General features: G+C 44.7%; 1 protein-coding gene across 1 annotated transcript in view; it reads right to left on the bottom strand.

Moving 5' to 3' along the window:
• Positions 1-25829, bottom strand: part of LOC136576968 (testis-expressed protein 2-like) — a 65060-nt gene extending 39231 nt beyond the window's left edge. Inside the window, exons 1-2 of the mRNA XM_066576641.1 lie at positions 25430-25829; positions 19449-20794 (exon numbers count right to left, since the gene is read on the bottom strand). Of these exons, the coding sequence (XP_066432738.1) occupies positions 19449-20771 (1323 nt within the window). The 5' untranslated portion in view covers positions 20772-20794; positions 25430-25829. The remainder of the gene's footprint in view (positions 1-19448; positions 20795-25429) is intronic.
• Between the last annotated feature and the right edge of the window lie 440 nt (positions 25830-26269).

Raw genomic sequence — 26269 nt, 5'->3', positions numbered from 1 at the left:
GTCAGGTGGCACCCAGCGGTCACATGATCGCCGACCGGGAGGCAGAAGGGAGAATGCATTCCCACCACTGTGCAGGCTCCCGACTCGGCTTTCATGTGACCGCTGGGGGTCAGGTAACACCGGCGGTCACATGATCGCCGGCCGGAATCTCTGTGCATTACATAGCGCTAATTGAGCGCTATGTAATGTGTAAAGGAAAAGGAAGAAAGGGTTAAAAACCCTTTCTGCCTTCTCCTCGGGGGTGTTTGATGAGGATCAGTGCAGGAGTGCATCTGCATCCGATGTGTCTGATGATTGGGTGCAGATGCACTCCTGCACTGCAGTGTCGGACCTGTCCCGACATCGGAGCTGTGGAGGGAAATGATGATGTCGGGGCAGGCCCAACATTGGATTGGAAAGGGTTAAAAAGACACAAACCAAACATCATATATCTACAAGAAACTCATTAGAAACAAAATGGAGTGTGTGACCTCCAGGCACCATGGATTGACGCGTGTTATACAGCTTCACACACATCAGCAGCCCGAGGAGTTGCTATCTCAATCAAGAAAAACACGCCACACACAATTCTACATACCATAGCCGACACACAGGGTAGGTATCTAGTAATAAGGGTGCCTACCCACTTGCGATTTTTTTTCCTGTGATGTTTTGCGTTTTTTCTCAAGAGCAATCAGTATAGAATGTGTTCTTGTCCATCTGGGGTTTTTTTTCCATTTTGTGGGGTTTTTTCACATAGGAACTGTCAGTTGCATATGTCTCCTTATTTTTCTCTTAAAGGAGATGTCTCGAGGAAGCAGTTAATTTTTTTTTTTGCCCAGTCCCCCCCATTAAACACACATTACTAAGCCCCCCTGTAAATGACATTTCTAGCTGGTTCGTACTTACCGTTCCAGCGTTTCAGCAAGTTATAAAAGTTTCCTCAAGATGGCCGCCGGCTCTTTCCCAGTCGCTCGCTGCAGCCCGACGTGCGCGCTCCCGAGACGCCGCCAGCTGTGTCTCCATGGCAACCGGACGCATCGCAGCCGCCGACCAGACGCCCCGCAGCCGCCGACCAGACAGCAGGTAACCGGCGCTAGCCCCCGGCTCCCCAGCGCTAGCTCCCCCGGCGCAGCGACAGCCCCCCCCATCGCAGCGACAGCCCCCCCGGCCTAGCGCTAGCTCCCCCGGCGCAGCGACAGCCCCCCCGGCCTAGCGCTAGCTCCCCCGGCGCAGCGACAGCCCCCCCGGCCTAGTGCTAGCTCCCCCGGCGCAGCGACAGCCCCCCCGGCCTAGCGCTAGCTCCCCCGGCGCAGCGACAGCCCCCCCGGCCTAGCGACAGCCCCCCCCCCATCGCAGCGGCAGCCCCCCCCGGCGCAGCCCGGCGCAGCGGCAGCCCCCCCCGACCCATCACTTACCTGGGAGGCTTCTCGGGGCTGCTGGGCTGGGCTGGGCTGGGCTGGTCTTCTCCGCTGGGCAGCTCCAGTTTCTGCACCTTCCTCTAACAGAGGATGGTGCAGAATGGCCGCTTCAGCGCGCTCCCGAGCAGTGACAGCTCGTCTGCGCATGCGCAGAAGAGCTGTAGCGGGGAGCACACTGAAGCGGCTCGTGCTGAATGGAGAAGACCGGACTGCGCAAGCGCGTCTAAAAAAGCAAGCTGCCAGCGAATTTAGACGGAACCATGGAGACGAGGACGCTAGCAACGGAGCAGGTAAGTGGAATAACTTCTGTATGGCTCATATTTAATGCACAATGTACATTACAAAGTGCATTAATATGGCCATACGGAAGTGTATAACCCCACTTGGTTTCGCGAGACCACCCCTTTAATGCACCCATGATTGTCAATGGAGGGCTGCAAAAAACGCGCGAAAAACGCCGCGTTTTTCACGCACGAAAATAGGCAACGCAAGTGGGTAGGCGCCCTAAGAGTTGAAATAGAAGCACAAACGTATTGCCTAGTGAATATTTATGCCCCTAATGTTAACCAACAGGAATTTTATTCTGCACTAATAGAACTGCTACAGCCATATTTAAATGATGACATGATAATTGGGGGTGATTTCAATGGAGTACAAGATGCCTCTCTTGACCGAACAGGCTCCACTGTGCAACCAACACTAGTCACACGAGCGTTGATAGAGTGAAAGAACAACTTCACTTATGCAACCCATGGAGACTGACAGACACCACAAGTAGAAAATACACCTGCTGTTCCAATACGCACCACTCTTTTACCGTATTGATTTTTTCCTAATATCTAACACTCTCTTTGATCAATACCACAAATCCACAATCCACCCAACTGTTCTCTCCGATCATGCGCCGGTCACATTGGAGCTACAACTGGTCCCTCCCAGGAGGCTAACACGACTGTGGCACTTTCCTGTGGGAGTCAGAGGATTTCAGGGGGTATTTAAGACTCCACTGGAACAGCTATGCGGATGATAACAGAGAACATGAGGACAACATAGCATTGTTCTGGCAGGCCTCAAAGGCAGTAATGCGGGGACATATTATAAGCTACATATGCCATAGGCAGAGGAAGTTCCATGAAGATTTTACTACATTACATTCCTCCCTGCTGGAAGCACAAAAAGAACATATTGATTCCCTGGGAGATAACTCCTATCAGACAGCGAAACACCTCTTAGACGCATTTGTACATGCCCAAGCACACTGGCAGACCCAACTAACAAAAAACAGATTTTACAGATGGGGCAACAGAACAGGACGCCTATTAGCTAATCTAGCCAAGCAGTGACGATCACATAAACCAATTCTAACTCTAAGACACCCTGACACAGGCAGCTTGGTGACAAGCCAAGAGGGGGTGAGCCGGATTCTATATGATTATTTTGAGAATCTCTATAGAGCCGAACCGTCAAACACCCGAGACATACAAGATTTCTTGAGAACAGTGGGCTTACCTAAACTCACGGAAGAACAAATATTATTACTAGAGGCCACCATTCAGGAGGAGGAGGTACGGGAAGTAATTGCAACACCAGCAGGGAAGACATCACCGGGACCAGATGAGTTTTCAGCGGAATATTATAAAATAGTTACAACGGACGTAGTGCCAATACTGACCAACTCTATAATGCAAAATATGTAAGCGGAAAGGAAATAGAAGACTTTGGGACTTCCAGAACCATCTTACTACCCAAACCCAACAAAAATACCACTGACCCACACTCATATAGACCGATAGTCTTACTTAACTGTGATTATAAGTTTCTGTCCAAAATATTAGCGGATAGGCTTCAAAACATCCTTCCTTCTATACTAGACCCGTCCCAAAAAGGCTTCACACGTGGAAGAAGCGCCTTAAAAAACATCAGAGCGGCAATAGTGGCGACAGTGGCCATGCAGAACCCAAATAGCCCAGTGGCAATGCTTGTGAGCTTGGACGCCGAAAAAGCCTTTGATAAAATGGCATGGCCATATCTGAATGCGGTGTTAGGGCGATGCGGTTTTGGACAGACCTTCACAAATTAGATACGTATGACGCACACAAACTCCACCACTACTCTCACAGTTAACGGTCTCAACACCCCGGCTATTGATTTATTTAGAGGATCCAGACAGGACTGCCCCCTATCCCCATTGCTTTTTAACCTATCCATAGACCCGCTACTTAGACATCTAACAAAAACCACATCATTTATGGGAATACAATATGCCGACATGGAAATTAAATTGGGGGCTTTCGCAGACGATATACTCCTAGTGGTTAGCAATCCTAAAGAAACATTGACATCCTTGTTAGAAGAGATTGAAAAAGTGGGAAAACTCTTGGGCTATATCCTGAACTTGGACAAAACTGAAGCTCCACTGCTTAAGGGACCAGCCAAACCATTATGGATAAAAACATACCCCTTTTGGTGGGAAACACACTCTATACAATACTTGGGAGTACAAATCACAAGAAATCCTGCTAAACTTTACAAAAAAAACATTGAACCCTACACAAAAAAACTGAAAAGCATCCTTAGGCCTTAGTCAGACGGGCGTTTTTTCGCGCGATTTGCGGATCGCATGACGGATGCGCATCCGCAAATCGCGTGACCGGTGCGCGCAAGTCGCCCGCAAATCGCCCGAAAATCTGCTCCTAGCCGCGTTTCATTAGAAACGGGCCGGAGCTGTCCAGCGCATTGCATTCAATGGATACGGCAATAGAGCCGCCTCCATTTAAAGCAATGCGCTGCGGGCGAGCCCGGGATGAATTGTCGGTAAGGGCTTAAATATATAAGCCCTTCCCTGCAATTCATCCTAAAATGTGTAAAAATAAAAAAAAATTGTATACTCACCTTCTCCCGGCAGCCGGAGCTCCGCGCGGCCGTCCTGCAGTGGGTGTGAAGGGGGTGTGAGTCAGACCTGCCCCTGATTGGCTCAGCGCTGAGAGGCAGCAGTCACTCACCCATTCATGAATTCATGAATGGATGTGTGAGTGAAACCGGCCTCTGATTGGTCAGGGCTGTGACCAATCAGAGGCAGATAATTCAGCAGGCGGGGATTTTAAAGCCCCGCCGGCTGAATAGTGCCGAGAAGCAGTTCAGGAGAACTGACAGTGGCCGCGGCTGGACTCCGGCTGCAGCGGAAAGGTGAGTATACAATTTTTTTAAATTTTAACACATTTTAGAATGAATTGCAGGGAAGGGCTTATATATTTAACCCCTTCCCGACAATTCACCCCACGCACGCCGGCAGCCCATTGCTTTCAATGTTACAGCTGTGGCAGAGAAGAATGATTTGTCTTCTATATGTTCTCAATGGGGTCGGCGCTGCTGCCGCCGGCCCCATTGAGCGCATATACAGAAGAGAACAGGAATCGCAGATAGGTGCGATCTGCGATTTTTTTGTTCTATAATTTATCGGACGAGCGCATAAAAAGCGCTCATGTGTCCGATACCATTGCAAAGCAATGGTTTTATAAAATCGACGGACGCATGCGCATGCGCAAATCGCGGCTAAAAACGCCCGTCTGGCTAAGGCCTAAGTCTATGGAAAAATGTCACACTGTCCTTTTTGGGGAGAGCAAACCTCTTAAAAATGACGGATTTTCTGCACCTATTATACATACTACATTCCTTACCTATATTCCTAAAACTAAAGGACATTAAAAAAATCAATTATCTCTACAGAAATTTTATTTGGGGTGGGAAAAGACCACGCATCACCCTTAAAACACTGCAAAAACACAGAGTTAATGGAGGAATAAACTTCCCACACATACAGGACTACAATCTAGCAGTACAGGCCCGAGTTATCCATGACTGGATATACTCACAATCAACCTTCACCAACACCCTGTTAGAACAAAGAATGTCAGGCCAAATACAGCTGCAAAATATCCTTCATCTTCCATATACGGAACTTCTGGAAATGGCTAAACATAGCCACCTGATATTAGCGGCCTGGAAGACCTGGAACAGATTACGTAGAGACAGCCATGCCTCCCCACAGATATCACCACACTTATCAATAACCCAAACTTTCAAGACAACCATCCCCACAATATTTTCTTTTCCTGGTGGACTCAAGGAATTAACTCAATAGACAAACTATTACACAGAAAGGATAGACGCATTTTGTCGCTTGAGGAAATGAAACAAAAGTATCCCGAATTATCAATACCATGGTTTTCATATCTACAGGCCGGACACTACATTCAGAATATATTGCCACAGCTGCGTGAGTTCGACTGGGCGCAAACAGGCAAAACGTGGATGTCCAAATCTGTGGGAATGAGGGGAAGGATATCTAGAATATATCAAGCAATAAAGGATATGCTGGAACGGAACCACATAGACCCGGGAGTGAGGAAGTGGGCAGGGGACAACCCCAGTCTTACTCCTGAAATGATTTCGAAATCCATGTCTTTGTCCTACAAATATCTACCTTCGGCTAGATTTGTGGAGATGAGATTACAGGTTGCTCACAGATCATACCTAACTCCAGTGAGAGGGCATCTAATGGGAATTTACTCTACCCCGAATTGTTTTAAGTGTGGAGCCCCGAACGCCAACCTATTTCATAGTCTATGGGCCTGTCCCGGGATCCAAGCTTTCTGGTCCAGAATCCAAGAGTACACTAAAACACATCTAACTAATTTCTGTCCTCATTGGCCGATATTTGGATACTTGGACTTTTGCACTTGTGGCAGCGGCTGGGCTGAAAGCTATTCTACAAATGTGGATACAACCGACAGCCCCCCCTCTTAAGTTGTTCTTAGACAAACTAGCCTTTTTGTTCCAGATGGACAGGGCCGAAAAGTCACTTTTTAAAGCAAAGATGGTGCAGTCATTTTTTTGCAACTTGGGGAAGTTTTGTCCAGGTGTTACCGCAGAGGGTAAAAGAAAATCTAAGGAGCTGTTTCTACTGTTTCAGGAACAAATAATATTGGGAGACTTTCCTGTTTAGGTGTATCACATCTGTTGTGACGGTGCCGTGGGAGACCCAGTACCTTTTCCCAAAAATCTGCGCCAGATAGGCAAGGGTCTGTTCTATGATCAGACAGCAGCCACGAATGATTTAATTCAAGATAACAAGAAAAGGAGATGACCCGTAATAAAAGGTTGTCATGGCAGGTCTTGATTCTAGTTTTTCAAAAATTTATGCTGTTTGTTAATAATAAAAATAAGAAAATTATATATCAAGAACTTCTCCAAGTAATTATTGGTTGGCAGATGTCAGAAGTCTATTCTATTTTGATGTAATGCAAAGATTTTCAAGATGCCATTGAAAGAAATAATATTGTAAATGTTCTTAATTGTTTAATAAAAACATTAAAAAAAAAAAAGATGGAAGTTTGTAGCTGAGGCCTAAAGGCAGAGGGCGTAAGCCTTATGGCAGAGGCCTGAAGCCGGGGCCTTAGGGTGTTGAGCGGAGGCCTAAAACTAGGGTCTGAGGGTGTAAGGCGAAGGCCTGAAGTTCAGGCCTGCAGATGTAAGGCGGAAGTCTAAAATCAGAGTCTGAAGGCAGAGGCGGGAAGCCTGAAGCCAGGGCCTGAAGGTGTGAGATGGAAGCCCAAACCTGGGGCCTGAGGGTGTAGGTTGGAAGCCTAAAGCTGTGGCCTGAGGGTGTAGGCCATAGGCATGAAGCTAGGGCTTGAGGGTGTAGGGTTAAAACCTGAAGCCAGGGCCTGAGGGTGTAGGGCAGAGGCCTGAAGATGGGGCCTGAGAGTATAGAGAGGAAGCCAGAAGCCCAGGCCTGAGACTGTAAGGCAGAAGTCCGAAGCCAGGGCCTGAGGGTGTAGGGTGAAAGCCTAAAGCAAAGGCCTGAGGGTGTAGGGTGAAAGCGTGAAGCCAGAGCCTGAGTGTGTGGGTGGAGGTTTGAAGCCGGGACCTGAGGGTAGAGGGCAGAGGCCTGAAGCTAGGGCCTGAGGTTGGAGTGCAGAGGCCTGAAGCCAGGGCCTGAGAATATAGGGTGGAGACCTGAAGCTAGGTCCTGAGAGTATAGAGCATAAGTCTTAAGCCAGGGACTGTGGGTGTAAAGCAAAAGTCTGAAGCCAGAGCCTGAGGGTAAAGGGTAGAGGTCTGAACCCAGGGTCTGAGGGTGTATGGCAAAAGCCTGAAGCCAGGGCCTGAGTGTGTTTAGTGGGGACCTGAAGCCAGAGCCTGCGGAATTATGGCGGATGCCTGAAGCTGGGCCTGAGGGTGTACAGCTTAGGCATGAAGCCAGTGTCCAAGGGTCAAGAGCAAATGCCTGAAACCAAGGCCTGCAGTTTTAAGACAGAAGTCTGGGGTCTAAAGACAGACGGGGGAAGCCTAATGGCAGAGAGTTAGTCACAGCTGAGAACCCGGAGGAGAAGGGAGAAGTGGTTTTTAACCGCTTCTGCCTTCTTCTTTCCTGGGTGCATAGTGCTCAATCAGTGCTATGTACTAAGTAGTGAAAGTGGAAGTGTTTCTTCCACTACGTGACCCGGCAATCACATGACTGCCGGCTGCACCCTGTTACAGCAGAGCTACAGGGTCCTAGCAGACCCCAATCAGCTCTGCCAGTGACTATTCTCACTATACAGGGATGTTTTCCCCTGAAACTGAGGCTCTTGTGGATGTGGCCCCAGCTACAATGGAAAAGTGTGTAATGAATGAAAAAAGACAATGTGAATGACCCCCAGAGGTCTTATATGACATCACGGGGGAGTCATAGATGATAAAAAAAATAGTTACATAAATAAGTTTAAAAAAATTACAGAATAAAATAAAAATATATAAAAAAGAAAATGACCCGAAGCAAAACTGTCACCGTATGCGCCCTATAATCCAAAACCACACATATTATATATCAAAACGTAAGAAACAAAATGAGAAACCCATTTCCATACTTTATTTTAGCGTAAATTTGCTAATTTAAAAAATATATAAATGTTAAAAAAATAGGTTTTTTTGGCTTTTACCCCAATAAAACTAAAAAACAGGAAAAAAGTCAGTGAAAAATATAATTCAAAAATAGCCCCATATGTCACAGAAAAAACAACGCAGTAAAAATAATTTTGGTAGCTGAAGAAAAAAAAAAATAAGGCAGTAAATCCACCACATGAGTAAAATCCCTAAAAAGTATCTGGTCCTTAAAGGGGTTGTCCCGCGCCGAAACTTTTTTTTTTTTTTTCAATAGCCCCCCCGTTCGGCGCGAGACAAACCCGATGCAGGGGTTTAAAAAAAAAAAACGGATAGTACTTACCCGAATCCCCGCGCTCCGGTGACTTCTTACTTACCTTGCGAAGATAGCCGCCGGGATCTTGACCCTCGGTGGACCGCAGGTCTTCTGTGCGGTCCATTGCCGATTCCAGCCTCCTGATTGGCTGGAATCGGCACACGTGACGGGGCGGAGCTACGAGGAGCAGCTCTCTGGCACGAGCGGCCCCATTCAGAAGGGAGAAGACCGGACTGCGCAAGCGCGTCTAATCGGGCGATTAGACGCTGAAAATTAGACGGCACCATGGAGACGAGGACGCTAGCAACGGAACAGGTAAGTGAATAACTTCTGTATGGCTCATAATTAATGCACAATGTACATTACAAAGTGCATTAATATGGCCATACAGAAGTGTATAACCCCACTTTGTTTCGTGGGACAACCCCTTTAAGGTACAAAACAGCTGGTCCCTAAGGGGTTTTAAAAGGCGTACATCTCTTAATAAATGTGATGCATTTAGTCGTCTGTTTCTGTATATCTGGAAGAGTTACAACCATCATTGTAAATTCTCATTATATTATATTTTGTGGCTTCCTACATGTAAGTATCACACATACCGCTGAATTGTGCAGGATGTCTGTGTGTGTGAGAAGAGGAAGCGAGGAAAGAAAAGTTGTATTGGATAGCCACAATAAATCAGTTCAGTAACTAAAGAGTTAAAGCATTACTGCACTTTCAGGTAGTTTTTCAGAATAAGCTGTCATGTGTGTACATGAGGAATACTACTATATCTGACCATTTTATGACTTGTATCCTGCATTTATCACTCGCTTCCCCTCTGCAGGCTATATCTCTAATTCTCAGTTCTCTCTGAGCTGGTCGGAGGAACCGCTGCTGTGTCTTCTATACATGGCACATGGAGAAAGCAGGATTTATTCTTCCACAAGTCTCAATAGCACAGATAGAGAAATCACATCAAAGGACAGTGTACAGCAGTACTGAGCAGTGCAGATGTGATTTCAGTATCTTCAATAATTCACTCAGGAATGCAGTTGTAGTTCTGTGCAGTGAGGCAGAATTAACTAAAAAGGTTTCTTGTGATTTAGTACTACATTTGCCTCTATAACAGTTGCTTTACGGCAAATCACTAGGTCATAGCAATCAACTTATCAGAATGTCTGTCATATTAAAGGGGTTGTCTTTGATGAGACAACCCCTTATAGGGAAAAAAAGATGGTTGAAAAGGTAAAGCTATTGGGGGCTGAAGAGGTAGCAGTCACACTTGGACAACTGGTAAGACCCCAATATAGCATAGCACTTTATATAAAGACAATGGCTTATGATGCTAATATGCTAATCAGGCTATCCACTACACAGACACTACTGTACAAATGAATACCTGATCTTTATATTGCATAAAGACCCAACATAGCAGTGTGATCACTTAGAGTAGTAAAGCTGCACCAAAGAAGAGCCCAGTGCTTGTATCCCACCTTTCACCGCCTTGCCATCCTTTATAAGAGTTGGAAGAGCCCTGTAAGCAGGACTGACCTTTAGTTAAATGACGCTTAGTGCAGGATTTAAGCACCCCCACCCCCAGCATAACTACCATAGAAGTATTGCCCCACCTCCCCAGCAATAATATCCTCCCAAATGTCATCTCATTCCCAGGTACAATCTCTCCCCCAGGTATCACCTCTCCTTCTTTTACCCTCCGGAGTATCATTTACTCTCATTCCTCCCTCCGCTTTAGCTATCATCTTTTCCTAGGCCCGTCAAAGGCCTCCATGCCTGCCATGTAACTCAGCTTATCTTAAGCCCTGCCTCCTGCTGAGTCAAATAGGCTGCTGTCATAGGCTTAGTAGAATGTATTACATAACTAAAACTGTGTATTATCCCAGCAATAGGGACTAAAAAAAAAGAATAAAAAGGTCAAAAAGTGTTCTTGAAAGAAAAAAATTCCAATTTAAGAACAAAAATTAAATTCCCCCCCCCCAAAAACTTTTTAAATGTATAAAATACCCCCCAAAATTTAAAAAAAGCAAAATATAATAGGCATTGTTGCATTGTTAATGACCCAGACAATGAATATTTAGTTATTTATTGCGCGTGGTGAACGTCGTAAAAAAGGTACATGTGCCCCAAACTGGTACAAATAAAAACTACAACTCTTCCGGCAAAAAACATGATCTCACATAGATCCGATGCCGGAAAAATAATAATGCTATGGGTCTTAGAATGCTGTGATACAGAGCTTTTACTTTTTTAAATTTTGTTTTTCTTAAATTTTCTTAATATGTAACAAAAAATAGCATAAAAATGTAACTATATATATATATACATACACACACAGTCATTTTATTAATATGAACACGTTTCAAGGTCAAACAAAAGTCAGAGCAGCTTTTACCATAATATTATTTTGTTCCCTTTTCCCTCAGTAAGAGGAAGGGGGCGGTATTAATCACTTTTCCAGGAGTACATCCAAGTATACTTGCATCAAAGAAAAAAGAAGAGAAAGGTGAGCCAAATTGTTGAATGAGATGAGATGGATACGTTAGTCTCTCTACGGCCGCAGTTAAGCGCTCAGAATACTGTAACGGGGTGGTTCCCCCAACCATATTTTTTCTAAAACTAGCATGCATAATAAAAGCAATCTTTAGGTTTGTTCCTAACCCTTTGGGGCAACATCTGAATAGAGCTCTCCCTACGTACGCAGAGAAATAGAGCATGCTGTGATTTATTTCCCTTGCATATCAATACGCAGTGTCCACACACCGGTGTGCATGGATCAATGAAAGTCCATTGATTTTCATTGACTCCATTCCTCGTGTTCCACGCACCCGTACAACACATGCGTGATATGCGGTGAAAACACGGTCGTGGACATGAGCCCTAATTTGCAATCTCATTTCTAAGAATCTAGCTCAGGGTACATATTTATGAGCAGATATTCTGGATTTAAGAATCAGTACGGGGGTTAATTCTAGGACTTTCTAATTCCAGGATCAGTGTCACCTGACTAGCATATTGCGGAAGTTTTTGCACTTATTGTACTTATTGTACAAAAGAAGTCTAAAATTTAAAAAAAATCTTGATAAACATGGTAATGTAGTAATCATGCCGATCCAAATAAAAAATTGGCATGTTATTTTTACTGAATGGTGAACGCTGCAAAAAACATAAGCCAAAAACATTGGTTGAATTTCGGTGGTGGAGTGGGGGTAGAGGGGGGAGGTTCCATCTATCCCCCCGAAATAATTAGTAAACGCTATACAACACAGTATATGAGTGGTGCCATTAGAAATCTACAACTTGTCCCAAAAAAACAAAAACAAGAACTCATACAGCTATTTCAATGAGTTATGGCTCTTGCAATGCAACAATGAAAAAGCTTCATCCTTAAGGCCAACAATAGGCTGGTCACTAACGGGTTAAGAGTGCGAGCATGAAATCTCCTAAACAACAATAATCTTTACTGGGCAGCTGAATCAGCGGTACATTCAGTTCAACGGGAATCGGCAGCACATTCACTTACACTTTACACGCAGTGTTAGGGCTTATTCACACGTCCGTATATCGGACGGGTTTTCACGCCCGGCCAATATACGGTGTCTCTTTCTGCAGGGGGAGGAGGTGGGCCGGGAGCAGTGCACTGAGCTTCCGCCCCTTTTCTGCCCCCCACCACTGTTTACAATGGGAGGGGCGGGCCAGGGGCAGAGCTAAGTTCCACCCCATCCCACGCCCTCCCATTGCAAATAGTGGTGAAGGGCGGAAAGGGGGCGGGAGCTCAGTGCACTGCTCCCGGCCCACCTCCTCCCCCTGCAGAAAGAGACACCGTATATATCGTCCGGGCGTGAAAGCCTGGCCGATATACAGACGTGTGAATAAGCCCTTAGGCTGGGCTCACACGGGGTGGAATTGCAGTGGACTTTCCGCACAGAGATTCCGCCTGCAATCTTAAACCCCAGACTAAGCAAGAAAGTGGACGAGATTTGCAAAAATCTCGTCCACGTGCTATGGACAGTCCGCTGTGGCCAAGCCGCGCTGAAACTGACATGCCGCATGAAATTCAAATCCGTGGCATGTCAATTGTATCACCGTTTCCGCTGGCAGCTCTCTCCTCTCTATAGGGAAGAGATGGCCATGGTGGAATAAGCCACTCACAGAATTTCCGTGCGGTCCCGCTGTGGACATTCCGCCCCGTGTGAACCAAGCTTTAGAATGCCGCAACTACGCAGATGCGCTGTATAAGTGAATGAGAACGACTGAACGATCGCTATTTGGACCAAAAGTGGGCAGCCCATTCAATCTAGACATCTGTGGCGTTCCCAGTCATTGGCCGCCCCCTGAACAGACATTTATGAAACTTTCTAGTATACTTTGCATTTCAATTTCTTGCAGCTTTTAGGCCTCATGTCCACGGAGACAGATCCGCAGCAGGTCACCCACACGCGTCATCCGTTAATTAAATACCTGCGGATGTCATTTTCCCTTGAGCCGCGGATTGCGTGTGCAGAAAAACACCCGCAGCATGCTCCATTTTAGTGCGGGGCTCCCGCGGGGACAGCTTCTATTGAAGCCTATGGAATCTCTCCGCATCCCCCGCGGCACACCCGCAGCTGAATTCCTGCTCTGATTTGCCAAGCACATCCGCCGGGCCGAAGAAAGAAGATCCGGCCGCGACGGAGGGAAGATCTGCAGCGTCCGGACAGGTAAGTAAATCTTTTTAGGCCTCATGTCTGCAGGAAAGGAGGGACCCGCTGTGGGATTCTGCATGAAGAATCCGCGGCGGGCCTGATTTTCCCCGTGGACATGAGGCCTTCAGTTCTCTGTCAGTGAATGGTTACTTTCTGGTTTACATTCATTCCCGTTCTAACCGAGTCCTGTTCACACAGGTGTATAGCTTTCTTGGCCTGGGGAACATGGCTGTATTAAGAGTCTGTGTTGTGAAGATTTGTAATATGGCCCTCAGAGAAATCTACAGCGCATTCTGTGCCGTCATATGTCTTCGATTTTATATGGACCTCATGATAACATATCACAGGGGTACTGTACCTTGGACACATTGGGGCGCATTTATGAAAAGTTTTATGCCACTTTTTAACTGTCTGTGCCAGCTTTGGAACTTTTTCAAGAAGTGGGCGGGGCTTTCATGAGGGGGTGTGGCCACCTTGGAAAACAGCTTTATGTATTATTTACACCAGAAAGTGTGCGGACCTGGTGTACATTTCTGAGAAGGTACACGGAACTGTCGGGATGCACTCAATATACCTCTTCCTATATTAAGTGCATCATGGGAAATCATACTAAGCCCGCGTCACAAATGCTGGGCTTATAAAATGTCCCCGTTTGGGCCTCATTTATCAAGACTGTCTAACAGTACAACTGTCCTTGGTGTTCATAGCAACCAATCAGAGTGCAGCTTTTATTTTACCACAGCAGTTTCAGAAATCAAAGCTGAGCTCAGATTGGTTGCTATGGGCAACAAGGCCAGTCTTTCTGTCAGGCTGCATTCATACGGTAGAGAGCGAATTGAAAAAATCACATTGCGTCACTTTTGTAAAATCGTGTATTGCGAAAGGATTTCAAGTGTTTCCCATAGACTTTTATGGGAAAAATTACATCGCACTCAGATGCATGCGAATGCCATGCAATTTATTTCAGGGCCTCATAGGAAACAACGGCGATTCCTCCCGCGGGAACGCCCAAAAATAGAACCTGTTGCTCAGGTGAATAAATCCAGTCAAAAGAATGGATTTCATATTGGTGTGAGTATTGTGCACATCGCACAGAACCCGCACGTGAATATAGTTTGTGTGAATGCACCCTAAAGGAGAAACTGTGTTCGTTGCCAGAGCAACCAATCACAGCGCAGCTTTCATTTTAACACTACAGCTTTAGAAATGCCATCTGCGCTGTGATTGGTTGCTGTGGGTAACAAGAACAAACTTTCCTTCAGGCACTTTTGATAAAGGAGGCGTTTATGTCCAAGAATCCTTAGGCCAAATGCACACAGCCGGGTCGGCCTCCGCATGCGGGATCCCGTAGTGGAATTGGACCCTGCACCCGGCCGGTGACCCCTACGTACCTGTCCGCAGTCTCCTTTTCTGGATGTGCCGGCCGGCGCACATGCATGGTACAGAAAATGCTGCGCCATTGCTAGGCGATTACGCTAGAATAGGACGTGCTGCAATTTTCCCTCCGTGATCGGAAAATCGCAATTGGTTTCCGCTCATGGACATGGAAAAGCGATTTTCCATAGTACGTCTATGGGCGGTATTTGCTGCGGAATCCGGAGAAGGATGCCCACTCCGGATTACACAATACAAATACAGCCATGTGCAGGTGGCTTCACTGTATATCAAACCTCTACATATAATGAACCTCTCAATGTCTATTCAACTTCAGCAAGCAGAGATCCTGAAAGTGACATAAAATCTGATTTAGCCATTTTTTTTCTTGCCAGCTGCTTCTTCTTGTCTTTCCTTCTGCGTTTGTTAATGTCTTAGAGTCTACGAGTCGCTGTGAATCAGTATTGGGAACATTGGCTGCTGGCTGAGGATATCACCTAGCAAGTGTTATCTGCAGTGCCCACAATGGCAGCCCCCGCTCCTCACGCTGCCGCTGCTATTCACTGCTAAATTACATTTCTGAGAAAGCGTGTGAAGTGATGGAAAGTGCGCAGTCATGCCTGGAATTACTCGGTGCCAGGGAATCCTTCATGTGCCCTGAGGCCCCATCAGCTCTTACCAAGACCATCCTGGAGTGAAAAGAGAACAATAGGACGTCATGTACTATAAAACGGCGAACCTGCACTGCGAAACGACAGCTGGAAGCTGCTCGCGTCATGTGAACATGCTCCTATAACCCCTTATTGATCGCCTAGTCTGTGCCTGAGGCGACTTTCGCACGAGCGTATACGTATCTGCATGCGGCTCAGCGCTGCCTGTTTGCAGACTGAACATTGCTTTTTAATCAGTCTAATTAATCCCAGATGTGTCCTTTTTTCTGTGTAATAACACAATGTTTCAAGCATCTCATAGCATATTTTGCCCCCCCCCCCCCCATTGACTTCTATAGGGACTTTGGGTGCGCAAGTCTGCAGGAAAATAAAGCATGCTGCGTTTTGTTTTTTTGAGGCGCAAACAAAATGTGCAGGAAAAATGCGCGCATGTGAGCGAACCCACTGAAATGAATGGGTTCTATATCCTGCATATTGCGCAAATATGCCCGTGTAAAGGAGGCCTTAAGAACCAAGTAATTTTCACTGTCGCTTTGGAAGAGCCATAACCTGTTGACATAGTCATATATGGGTTCTTTTTTATGTGGGATGTGTTATATACTCAAGGACTTCTTCCTATAAGCATTGGTAGAGATACGCTCGCGATAGCACAACTTTTTGCGCATTGAAGGCTGCGCATCAACGCTTTTAACTGTACTTTCTACGCTGTAGGATGCCGTTAACATCGGCGCCGGACACACCCTCGTCGTGATTGAAAAGGCTGTTCAGCTTAATTAGTCCTCGGTATTATTGATTTGCCCGCAGAATTGCACAGTTCATTGTGCAATTGCGTGGGGATCGGTTGCACCCCCCCATAGACTCCTATGGTATCTTAGCATGCCACGTTTGTTTTTTTGCCAATGCGAAAAGCGTGTAAAAGTGGGAGTAGGAAGGAACCCATTGAAAACAATTGGTTCTATTCTCCGCACAATGTGCGTGCGAATGCGCTCCTGTGAATAAGCTCTAAGGGCCAGGCGTAAAACACTGCGTTTGTGATGCAGCGTTTTACCGCTGTGTAAGCCAGTGATTTTGCACTGCGCAGAACAGCGTATCTCACACACGCTGGCATGCACAGTTGAACTCTTTTTTTTTTCTAATTTCACTCTCTGTCACTTAGCAACGTTGCGTATGAACGCCGCACATCCGCAATCTAATTACGTGGGTACAGCATTTATTATGCCGCGTTCTTTTTTATGCGCATATTGTACGCAATAAAAAAACACTAGTGTGAGAGGGACAATTCGGTAAACATAACATGATCACGGCAGACCAAATTTATAGAGATTTTTTTTAATTTTTTACTATTTAGCATAATAATAAAATATTTTTAAAGAAAAACAATTGACTGCATCATCACATTCTAAGGCTGCATTCACACGACCGTATATCGGCTCGGTTTTCACGCCGAGCCGATATACGTCGTCCTCATCTGCAGGGGGGGAGGATGGAAGAGCCAGGAGCAGGAACTGAGCTTCCGCCCCCTCTCTGCCTCCTCTCCGCCCCTCTGCACTATTCGCAATGAAAGGAGGCGGGACAGGGGCGGGGCTAAATTCCGGGAATTAGCCCCATCCCCATCCCCATCCCGCCTCTCCCCATTGCAAATAGTGCAGAGGGGCGGAGAGGAGGCAGAGAGGGGGCGGAAGCTCAGTTCCTGCTCCTGGCTCTTCCACCCTCCCCCCCTGTAGATGAGGACGACGTATATCGGCTTGGCGTGAAAACCCAGCCGATATACGTTCGTGGGAATGCAGCCTTAGGCCTCATGTCCACGGGGAAAATCAGGCCCGCTACGGATTCTACATGTAGAATCCGTAGCGGGTCCCTCCTGACCCGCGGACATGAGGGCTGAAAATAAGAATTTAAAAGAATTTACCTATCCGTAGCGGGCGGGGAAGGTCTGCTGTTCCTCACGGCCGGATCTTCTTTTTCGGCCGGCGGATGAATTCGTCACGCCGGCAGCACGTCGCCGGCACGTCGTCGACGTGCCGCGCGCATGCGCCGGGCACATCCGCCGAGCCGAAGCAAGAAAGATCCAGCCGTGAGGAAGAGAAGACCTTCCCGGTCCGCTCCGGATGGGTAAATACTTTTAAATTCCTATTTTAGGTCTCCCGCGGATCCGGACGGCTTCCATAGGCTTCAATAGAAGCCCGCGGGAGACCCGCACGAAAATGGAACATGGTCCAGATTTTTTCGTGCTCCATTTTTTAAAAAATCCCTTTTATTGACCATCCGCGGGTATTTATCTACCCGCAGGTGGTCAATGCATCCCTATGGGATGCGGATCCGCATGCGGGAGATCCGCTGCGGATCTTAAATCATATTTTGCCCGTGGACATGAGGCCTTAGACCCATATTGTGTTTTATTTGTCCAGCAACAGAGCTGCGCGAGGTCTTGTTTTTTGCAGGAAGACTCGCAGTTTTTATTGCCACTATTTTGGGGTACACGAGTAGTTACGTACTTTTGGATTGCTTTTTATTGCGATTTTTCAGGAGGCATATGAAAGAAAATAGTAATCCTAGCATGAAGCTTTTAAATGACTTTTACGTTGTTTACCATCCAAGCTAAATAACAAAATATTTTCCTTGTTGGGTCGTTACAAATGCGGCAATACCAATTATGTTGCTTTTTATCATTTCTAGGGGGCATTTCATCCATTTAAAAAGGTTTCTTGGGGGAAAATGTGTATTTCAAAAATTAATTTTTTTGAAACTAACTTTTTTGACACAATTTTTTTAGTCCTTCAAGGGGACTTGAAAATGCCATCATTTGTTTACTAAGATAGTACAAGAATATAACTACTATAGTACAACCCCTATGTACACTGCATTACCTATGCAGTGCATTCTACTATGCCTATGACATCAGTCTATTAGACTCTGCAAGAGGTCTAATAAGCTGTTACATGGCAGATATGGAAGCCTTTGACAGGCCTCTGGCTGCCATGGGAACCTATTGGTACCTTGAGATCGCATTGCAGCGTGCCAATGGCACAAGAGAAGCCCTCTCCACCTGTCATTTGCTTGCATGCTGCGCTTGTTATTGATTGTGGCATGTAAGGGGTTAAACTTGCAGAATCTAAGGTTCTCCATTCCTGGTACTTAGAGCAGGAGTCTGGCTGTCAGTAGTCAAGCAAGCTACCACCTTAAAAAGATGTATGTACAAAATTAAAGCGCATAAGTGAGGTCAGTAAGAAGGCGTATAGACCATCACTAAGGGGATAATATATGCCCAATGCTCCCATAATGCAAGGCACAGCACCAATATAATAGTACCAGACATAGTGCACCAATAACAGTGATACCCCCAGTGCCCCATAATACTGCAAACTATATTAGATGATAACAGTGCCATGATAATAGGACCAGACAGAGTACTCAAAGCTGGACCGTATCAGTGATACCCATAGTGCTCCCAAATATAGTCGGTCACCTCCATAACAGAGCTAGTAAACGTGGTAGCAAAATAGGTCTCACCACAGAGTCCCAAAAACAGTAGCAACCATGTTGCCCTATACGATTGCAAATTGGCTGCCCCTCCATAATAACAAAACCCTTTAACATTACTAAACACATTGCCCCCCCCATAACAAAGCCAGTCATTATGTCCCCATATTAGTGACAGCCACATTGTCCCACAACATTGCCAACTCCAGTGCCCCTATAACAGTGATAGCCACACTTTCAGACTAAAACAGGGTACCCCATTACACAGACAGCTACAGTGTCCCCAAATAAAGCCAGTCACACTTCCTGCATAACAGAGCTAGCCATTAGGCCACCCCGAGAATGCAAAAACAGTAATAACATCTTGCCCCATATGACTGAGAGCCACAATTTCCCCTAACAGTGCCAACTACACTACCACTTCAATAAGACCAGCCCCATTACTCCCATAGTATTGCATCCCAGATTTGTCAAAGATCCCAATGAGGTACCAAGATGCTATAATGACAACTTGCACTTCCTGTTATCACTCTTGTTAAAATGGCCACCACAATAAAAACTAAAAATGCAATATCCCTGTAAGTACAAGCAGGTAGCTTACCTGGAGCAGATTTGGTTCCTGGAGGTTATGCATGGTTAATGGAAGCGTTGAACATTCCTGAAGGTAACGCTTGTGTCTTATGGAACAGGAACTCTTGGGCACTAATAATAATACTAGAAAAAATCCTAAAATAAATCCACTAGCAATGCCCATGAACAGCCCCGAGATGTAGGCAGGAAGCGGCCAGATGAAGAAGTTATATGCTAGGATGGCTACACAGACCAGCATACTGCATGGCACGTCATTGCTATGGGATGGAGATTGGCGATCATCCATGGCTGGGGGTAAGCCTTGATCTTCTGGATCCTCGTTGGTTAGTTCTACTACCTGGATCATGTCCCCATAGGAGCAGATCTTATATTTGCAATGGTTCTTTGGTGCCTCTCTGTGCATAGCTTCAGCAGGATCTGCAAAGTCCATGATTTCTCCTTCTTCTAAATTTTCATAGTTGGTAAATGTGTTCTTTCCTTCAAAAAGACCTTGATCTTTTAACTGACTTGATGGGGATTCCTGGCTGAAGAACAAAGGGGACATAGTTCTGCATTTGGTGTTTGGGCTTGTGGTCTCCTCACCTATAATCTTACTGAGCATGCTTAATGGTTCTTGCATAGCTTCCGACAACCTCCTTTTGGTGTCTTCTAACTTGGCTTCCACGTCTTGCACGTTAAAGAACATTCCTTTGCTTTCAGAAGGTGATGTGCTTGGGGAGGACGGAGCGGTCCTGGAGTCTCCATTTTTGCCCTTAGGTTGTGTTATCTGTCTCCAAAGATGAACATTCAGTTTAGAGTCTGACTTGGACTGTGTTACTTCTGGCTCCAGTCTGGAGATCTCAGTTGAAATGGACTTGACCAAGTTGACAAAGGGATGAGGTTTATGAAGAGTGGGGTCTTTGACATCGATTTCGGTGGAGACAGACTTCACCAGGTTGATAAGAGGTTTGGATGTGGGTGAACTTGGCATGAGGGGGCTGCTATGTTTTTGGGTATCACTGGACAGAAGAACATCACCAGCACATTCATAAGCGGCCAGGGCTAGCTCGTTAATAACGGTCCCATCTTGTTCTTTTAATTTCCCATACCCTGGAGAAAAAGTTCTACCTGCTAAGGTGGAGGCCGCTGCTTCTTCTTCATCCTGATCCAAAGCGAAGATGAGTTCACTTTCTTCCAAGTCCTCCCAGTTGTCTTCACTGTGAACTTTTGTTAACTGAATTGTTATTCCTTGTGGGGTCTGTTTACTGATCGTTCCTTGCTTTGGACCTGGCAAAGCGTGGTTGAGTGTTGGAGAACCAGTCGGCACAGGACTAATTTTGGCGAAGTTAGACATTCTTCACAGCATGGCTCTTCTATCTGGAATAGAGCAGGAAATAGGTCAAATACATTAAAAAAAACAACAAATGAATGAAATGTAATTATATCCAAACCAGAGTCAGACCAGGGTTCCTTGGGCCACCAGAGGAAATAATTCTGAGGGTCTTCCATCTATACATATCATCAATGAGATCTAATAAGTTATAGACCTAAGAGGCAAGTGACAAACTCCAAAATCAGTTCCAAATGGGGTTGTCTTCTACCGCAACTTTGGGGCCCATTAGTATATTAGAGCCTGGGCCCTCCAGATGATTCTGTGTATCACAAACTATTACATATCTATAACCCCTCTTTGACAGCCTTCTTGGCATAATGGAGAAGACTGTGAGACAGCTGAGGTAGTCGCCACTTCTTTAAATGTAAAGACTTCTAAAGCACTATAAAAAACCTGAAAAAATGTAACATGATATATTGTAAAAGAAGGACAACTTTGCATTTAGTGTAAGAAAAATGGAAAATTAAAAAAAAGAAAAATATTACATTTCAATCTGGCTTCTGTTGTGTTGGACTTAACCAATGTTTACAGGGCTCAGCAGCTCAATGTCGGTGGTGCTTTGGTATGATTGACCTTCTACGCTCACATCCTCTGTGTTGGAAAATCACTGTGCTGTATATAAACTTATTAGAACATGGAGAGCCAATTGAAAGGGTCCACTGTGTCCATAGGTATATAGCGAAGGGAGAGATTGCGTTATTATTGAGATTATAAAGAGTAAAATGGGACAATGACTTGCTATTTCTGCTTACATCTGGCCACACACAGCAGGATTCTGCTGGTTTCTCCCAACTGACAACCACATTGCTTATTCAGTTTAAAGCTATTTTTCTCTGCTCTGACAGTCAGCAGGATGCAGTGTCACACTCTGAATTTAGATTGGTGTCAGAATTTGATGATCAAACTTACTGTTAGGTTCACACAGAACTTTGTTGTCTTGAAGACTAAATATTCCCATATTACTGCAGATGCATCTACCTCTATGTACAAGAATATAACTACTATAATACTGCTCCTATGTACAAGAATATAACTACTATAATACTGCCCCCTATGTACAAGAATATAACTACTATAATACTGCTCCTATGTACAAGAATATAACTACTATAAAACTGCCTCTTATGTACAAGAATATAACTACTATAATACTGCTCCTATGTACAAGAATATAACTACTATAATACTGCCCCCTATGTACAAGAATACAACTACTATAATACGGCCCCTATATACAAGAATATAACTACTATAATACTGCCCTCTATGTACAAGAATATAACTACTATAATACTGCTCCTATGTACAAGAATATAACTACTATAATACTGCCCCTATGTACAAGAATATAACTACTATAATACTGCCTCCTATGTACAAGAATATAACTACTATAATACTGCCCCTATGTACAAGAATATAACTACTATAATACTGCCCCTATGTACAAGAATATAACTACTATAATACTGCCCTTTATGTACAAGAATATAACTACTATAATACTGCCCCTATGTACAAGAATAAAACTACTATAATATTGCTCCTATGTACAAGAATATAACTACTATAATACTGCTCCTATGTACAAGAATATAACTACTATAATACTGCCCCCTATGTACAAGAATATAACTGCTATAATACTGCCTCCTATGTACAAGGATATAACTACTATAATACTGCTCCTATGTACAAGAATATAACTACTATAATACTGCCCCCTATGTACAAGAATATAACTGCTATAATACTCCCTCCTATATACAAGAATATAATTACTATAATACTTCTCCTATGTACAAGAATATAACTACTATAATACTGCTCCTATGTACAAGAATATAACTACTATAATACTGCCCCCTATGTACAAGAATATAACTGCTATAATACTCCCTCCTATATACAAGAATATAATTACTATAATACTTCTCCTATGTACAAGAATATAACTACTATAATACTGCCCCCTATGTACAAGAATATAACTACTATAATACTGCTCCTATGTACAAGAATATAACTACTATAATACTGCCCCCTATGTACAAGAATATAACTGCTATAATACTCACTCCTATATACAAGGATATAATTACTATAATACTGCTCCTATGTACAATAATATAACTACTATAATACTGCCCACTATGTACACGAATATAACTACTATAATACTGCCCCCTATGTACAAGAATATAACTACTATAATACTGCCCCCTATGTACAAAAATATAACTACTATAAGACTGCCTCCTATGTACAAGAATATAACTACTATAATACTGTCCCCTATGTACAAGAATATAACTACTATAATACTGCTCCCTATGTACAAGAATATAACTACTATAATACTGCCCCCTATGTACAAGAATATAACTACTATAATACTGCCCCCTATGTACAAGAATATAACTACTATAATACTGCCCCATGTACAAGAATATAACTACTATAATACTGTCCCCTATGTACAAGAATATAACTACTATAATACTGCCCACTATGTACAAGAATATAACTACTATAATACTGCCCACTATGTACAAGAATATAACTACTATAATACTGCCCCCTATGTACAAGAATATAACTACTATAATACTGCCTCCTATGTACAAGAATATAACTACTATAATACTGCCCCCTATGTACAAGAATATAACTACTATAATACTGCCCCTATGTACAAGAATATAACTACTATAATACTGCTCCCATGTACAAGAATATAACTGGTATAATACTGCCCCCTACATACAAGAATATAACTACTATAATACTGCCCCCTATGTACAAGAATATAACTACTATAATACTGCCTCCTATGTACAAGAATATAACTAGTATAATACTGCCTCCTATGTACAAGAATATAACTACTATAATACTACCTCCTATGTACAAGAATATGACTACTCTAATACGGCCCCTCATGTAGGTGTGGGTGGGTTCTAGGACCTGCAGTATAGTTGTATCTTATGGATGTTTTTGTATATCTGGGTCAGAAACAATGACAAGTTACGGATAATGTATATACCGTATTACTAGAGAATAGAGGAATTTCCATTTCCCGTTAGTGTTCATTGCTCTCTGTCTGTAGTGTTGCATGGATTTGCACATATATATGAATGACCTAATTTACAATGACAGGGGGAGCAGAAAAAAGGAAAGACAAACAGCTGGCAGATTTACCGTCTAAGAATTAGTATGATCTACAAAAGGAAAATGTGATGTGTGACTCTCTGTCCGTCTGTCTGTCATGTGTCTGTCTGTCTTCAGGAACTGGTGGTTTTGGACTGTATTTGCCCAGCAGGCACCACAAACAGTACCCAGGCTTTGTGTACAGCAGCTCTATACCCTCAGTGCCCTGCAGACAGACTGGCATGATGGAAGATCAGCATTGGCAATGACAGAATACAGGCTGCCATAAATAACACCTGCATTCTGCTACTGATGCCTTTGGACACGAATAGGGCCTCATTATAAAACAACACCTCCTTGGCGGGCCATTTATTGTGCTTTACAGTACCACCACCCCAATAACTCTTCAGAGGGTACTATTATTTGCTGTGCCAGGGACGTAGTTATAGGGGTACAGAGTCGGACCCTTGCCCCAAAACCCTTTCTGCCACATGCGAAGACACCATACTATGGGTGAGGCCCTGTTAGAGACTTTTCATTGGAGCTCAGAAGCTTCAAGTTATATGCAGTTGGATTAAACTATTGTCCTCTGTTATCAGCCATTTGCAATGGGATAATTGCTAGTAAGTCCATAAAACTCCCTCTCCTCCATGATTAGTTTATCTCATTACAATGCTGCTGCACTATTATAAGCTGCCTTTAGGGTTAGTGTCCCTTTAACCTCGGAACAGGGTGACTGCACCAATCAATGTTTTCTCAATCCGGGACCTAAAAACAAATTATGTTACTTGCCTGCCCATTAGGAGACCTGAAGAAACAGATCCCGAGACTCCCAATGGGATCCTAATCCCCCTGGCTGTGCACCTGTCATCTACACTGTAGCTGCAGTGAAGCAGAATGGAGGCTCGCGGCGCAATTTTTCTATCTAATGAATGTATATTAAGCCTTGCCTAGATGTAGCAGAGCCGAATTACCTAATTCACTACCTTACAATCACTCTGAGATAATGCAGTAGCTTCACCTGCAATTCTTTACAAACCCAATGACAATGGATACATTGTGCCTGATGACTAAATCAGCTCTGCTGCATCTAACAAACTCAACCCTGCTGTCCTGACTCATTGTCATCATAGCCAACGCTACTCCATCCTACGTACTAGAAAATAACCATCGGATCCCGTTAGTGTTCCCCTGGTGCTGCACATTCTGTAGCTTCCAACTACCAGCCACAATAGGCGATAAGCTGTATGTTGTGCCAGTTACTGGTGGGTGCAACAGCTGCAGTGCATATGGGCACCTGCCTGGCATGACTGTGACGTCTTCCACTAAAGGCGAATTAAGCTGTTAAAAGTAGGGTGCCAGCAGCTTGAGCGCAGAAGAGATTAATGGTTATATATGTATATGCCAGTGAGACAAGAAATTGGTGCCCGCGAATATGCCCAATAGTGCCATATGTCATAGGGACTTACCTGCTGGGAATGTCCCCGGATCTTGATTGGGAGGGGGGGGGGCAGGGTTCACCCCAAGAGACAGCTGGCTCCGTCCAGGCTCTGGTGTGGACTCAGGTGAGTGCCCAGATCAGGAAGGTTTAGCATCTCTGCGTCTTTTCTCCAGCAGACGGGTAGCCTGAGCCAAGTGTCCAGGCAATGCAGGGATCTGTGCACTGACTGGAGCAGCCAGCCCTCCTCTGACACACTCACAGGGGGTACTGCTGGGGGACTGACTCCAAAATAAACCCCTCCAACTCCATCAGGGATGCAATGTGCTGCCGGAGAAGAGAGGAGCTCAATGCCACTGGATGCTGAGAGGATAAAAGACAGACTAATTGCTCTGCAGATGGATTGTGCATCCCTGGCTCCTATGCCAGCCTCTATTGGCTGTGGCGTTACAGTGTCTTACTATATCACAGCCTACTAGCCATAGTTTATTCTAAGTTTCCTTCCATCTCTTCTTCTCCCATCAGCACATTGCGAGAAATGCCTGCAGCGGAATCCTGAGCATCCCGGGAGATTATCAGCCTCCTGCAACTGGTAAATGCTGCATTGCACTGAAGCAGATAGCAATCCACTGCTGTGCATCATTAGGCCGGACGACTGGAGGGTCACTTGGGTGGACCAGGAGGAGTCTCTCCTGCACCTAAAATTAACAATTATGATACTATGATACTTTATAAGGCATGTAATGCAGCATTTTACAGTCAGAAGAAGCAGAATACACACACTGTAAAATCCTTTTAACCTGGCATTCATAGGATCTGGCTTCTCAGATATTCTGGATTATTCCCCCACAAGGGGTATATAATGGACACT

Source organism: Eleutherodactylus coqui, chromosome 8, assembly GCF_035609145.1.
Source record: "Eleutherodactylus coqui strain aEleCoq1 chromosome 8, aEleCoq1.hap1, whole genome shotgun sequence".
Taxonomy (NCBI): Eukaryota; Metazoa; Chordata; class Amphibia; order Anura; family Eleutherodactylidae; genus Eleutherodactylus; species Eleutherodactylus coqui.
This window is presented reverse-complemented; position numbering and strand designations above follow the sequence as displayed.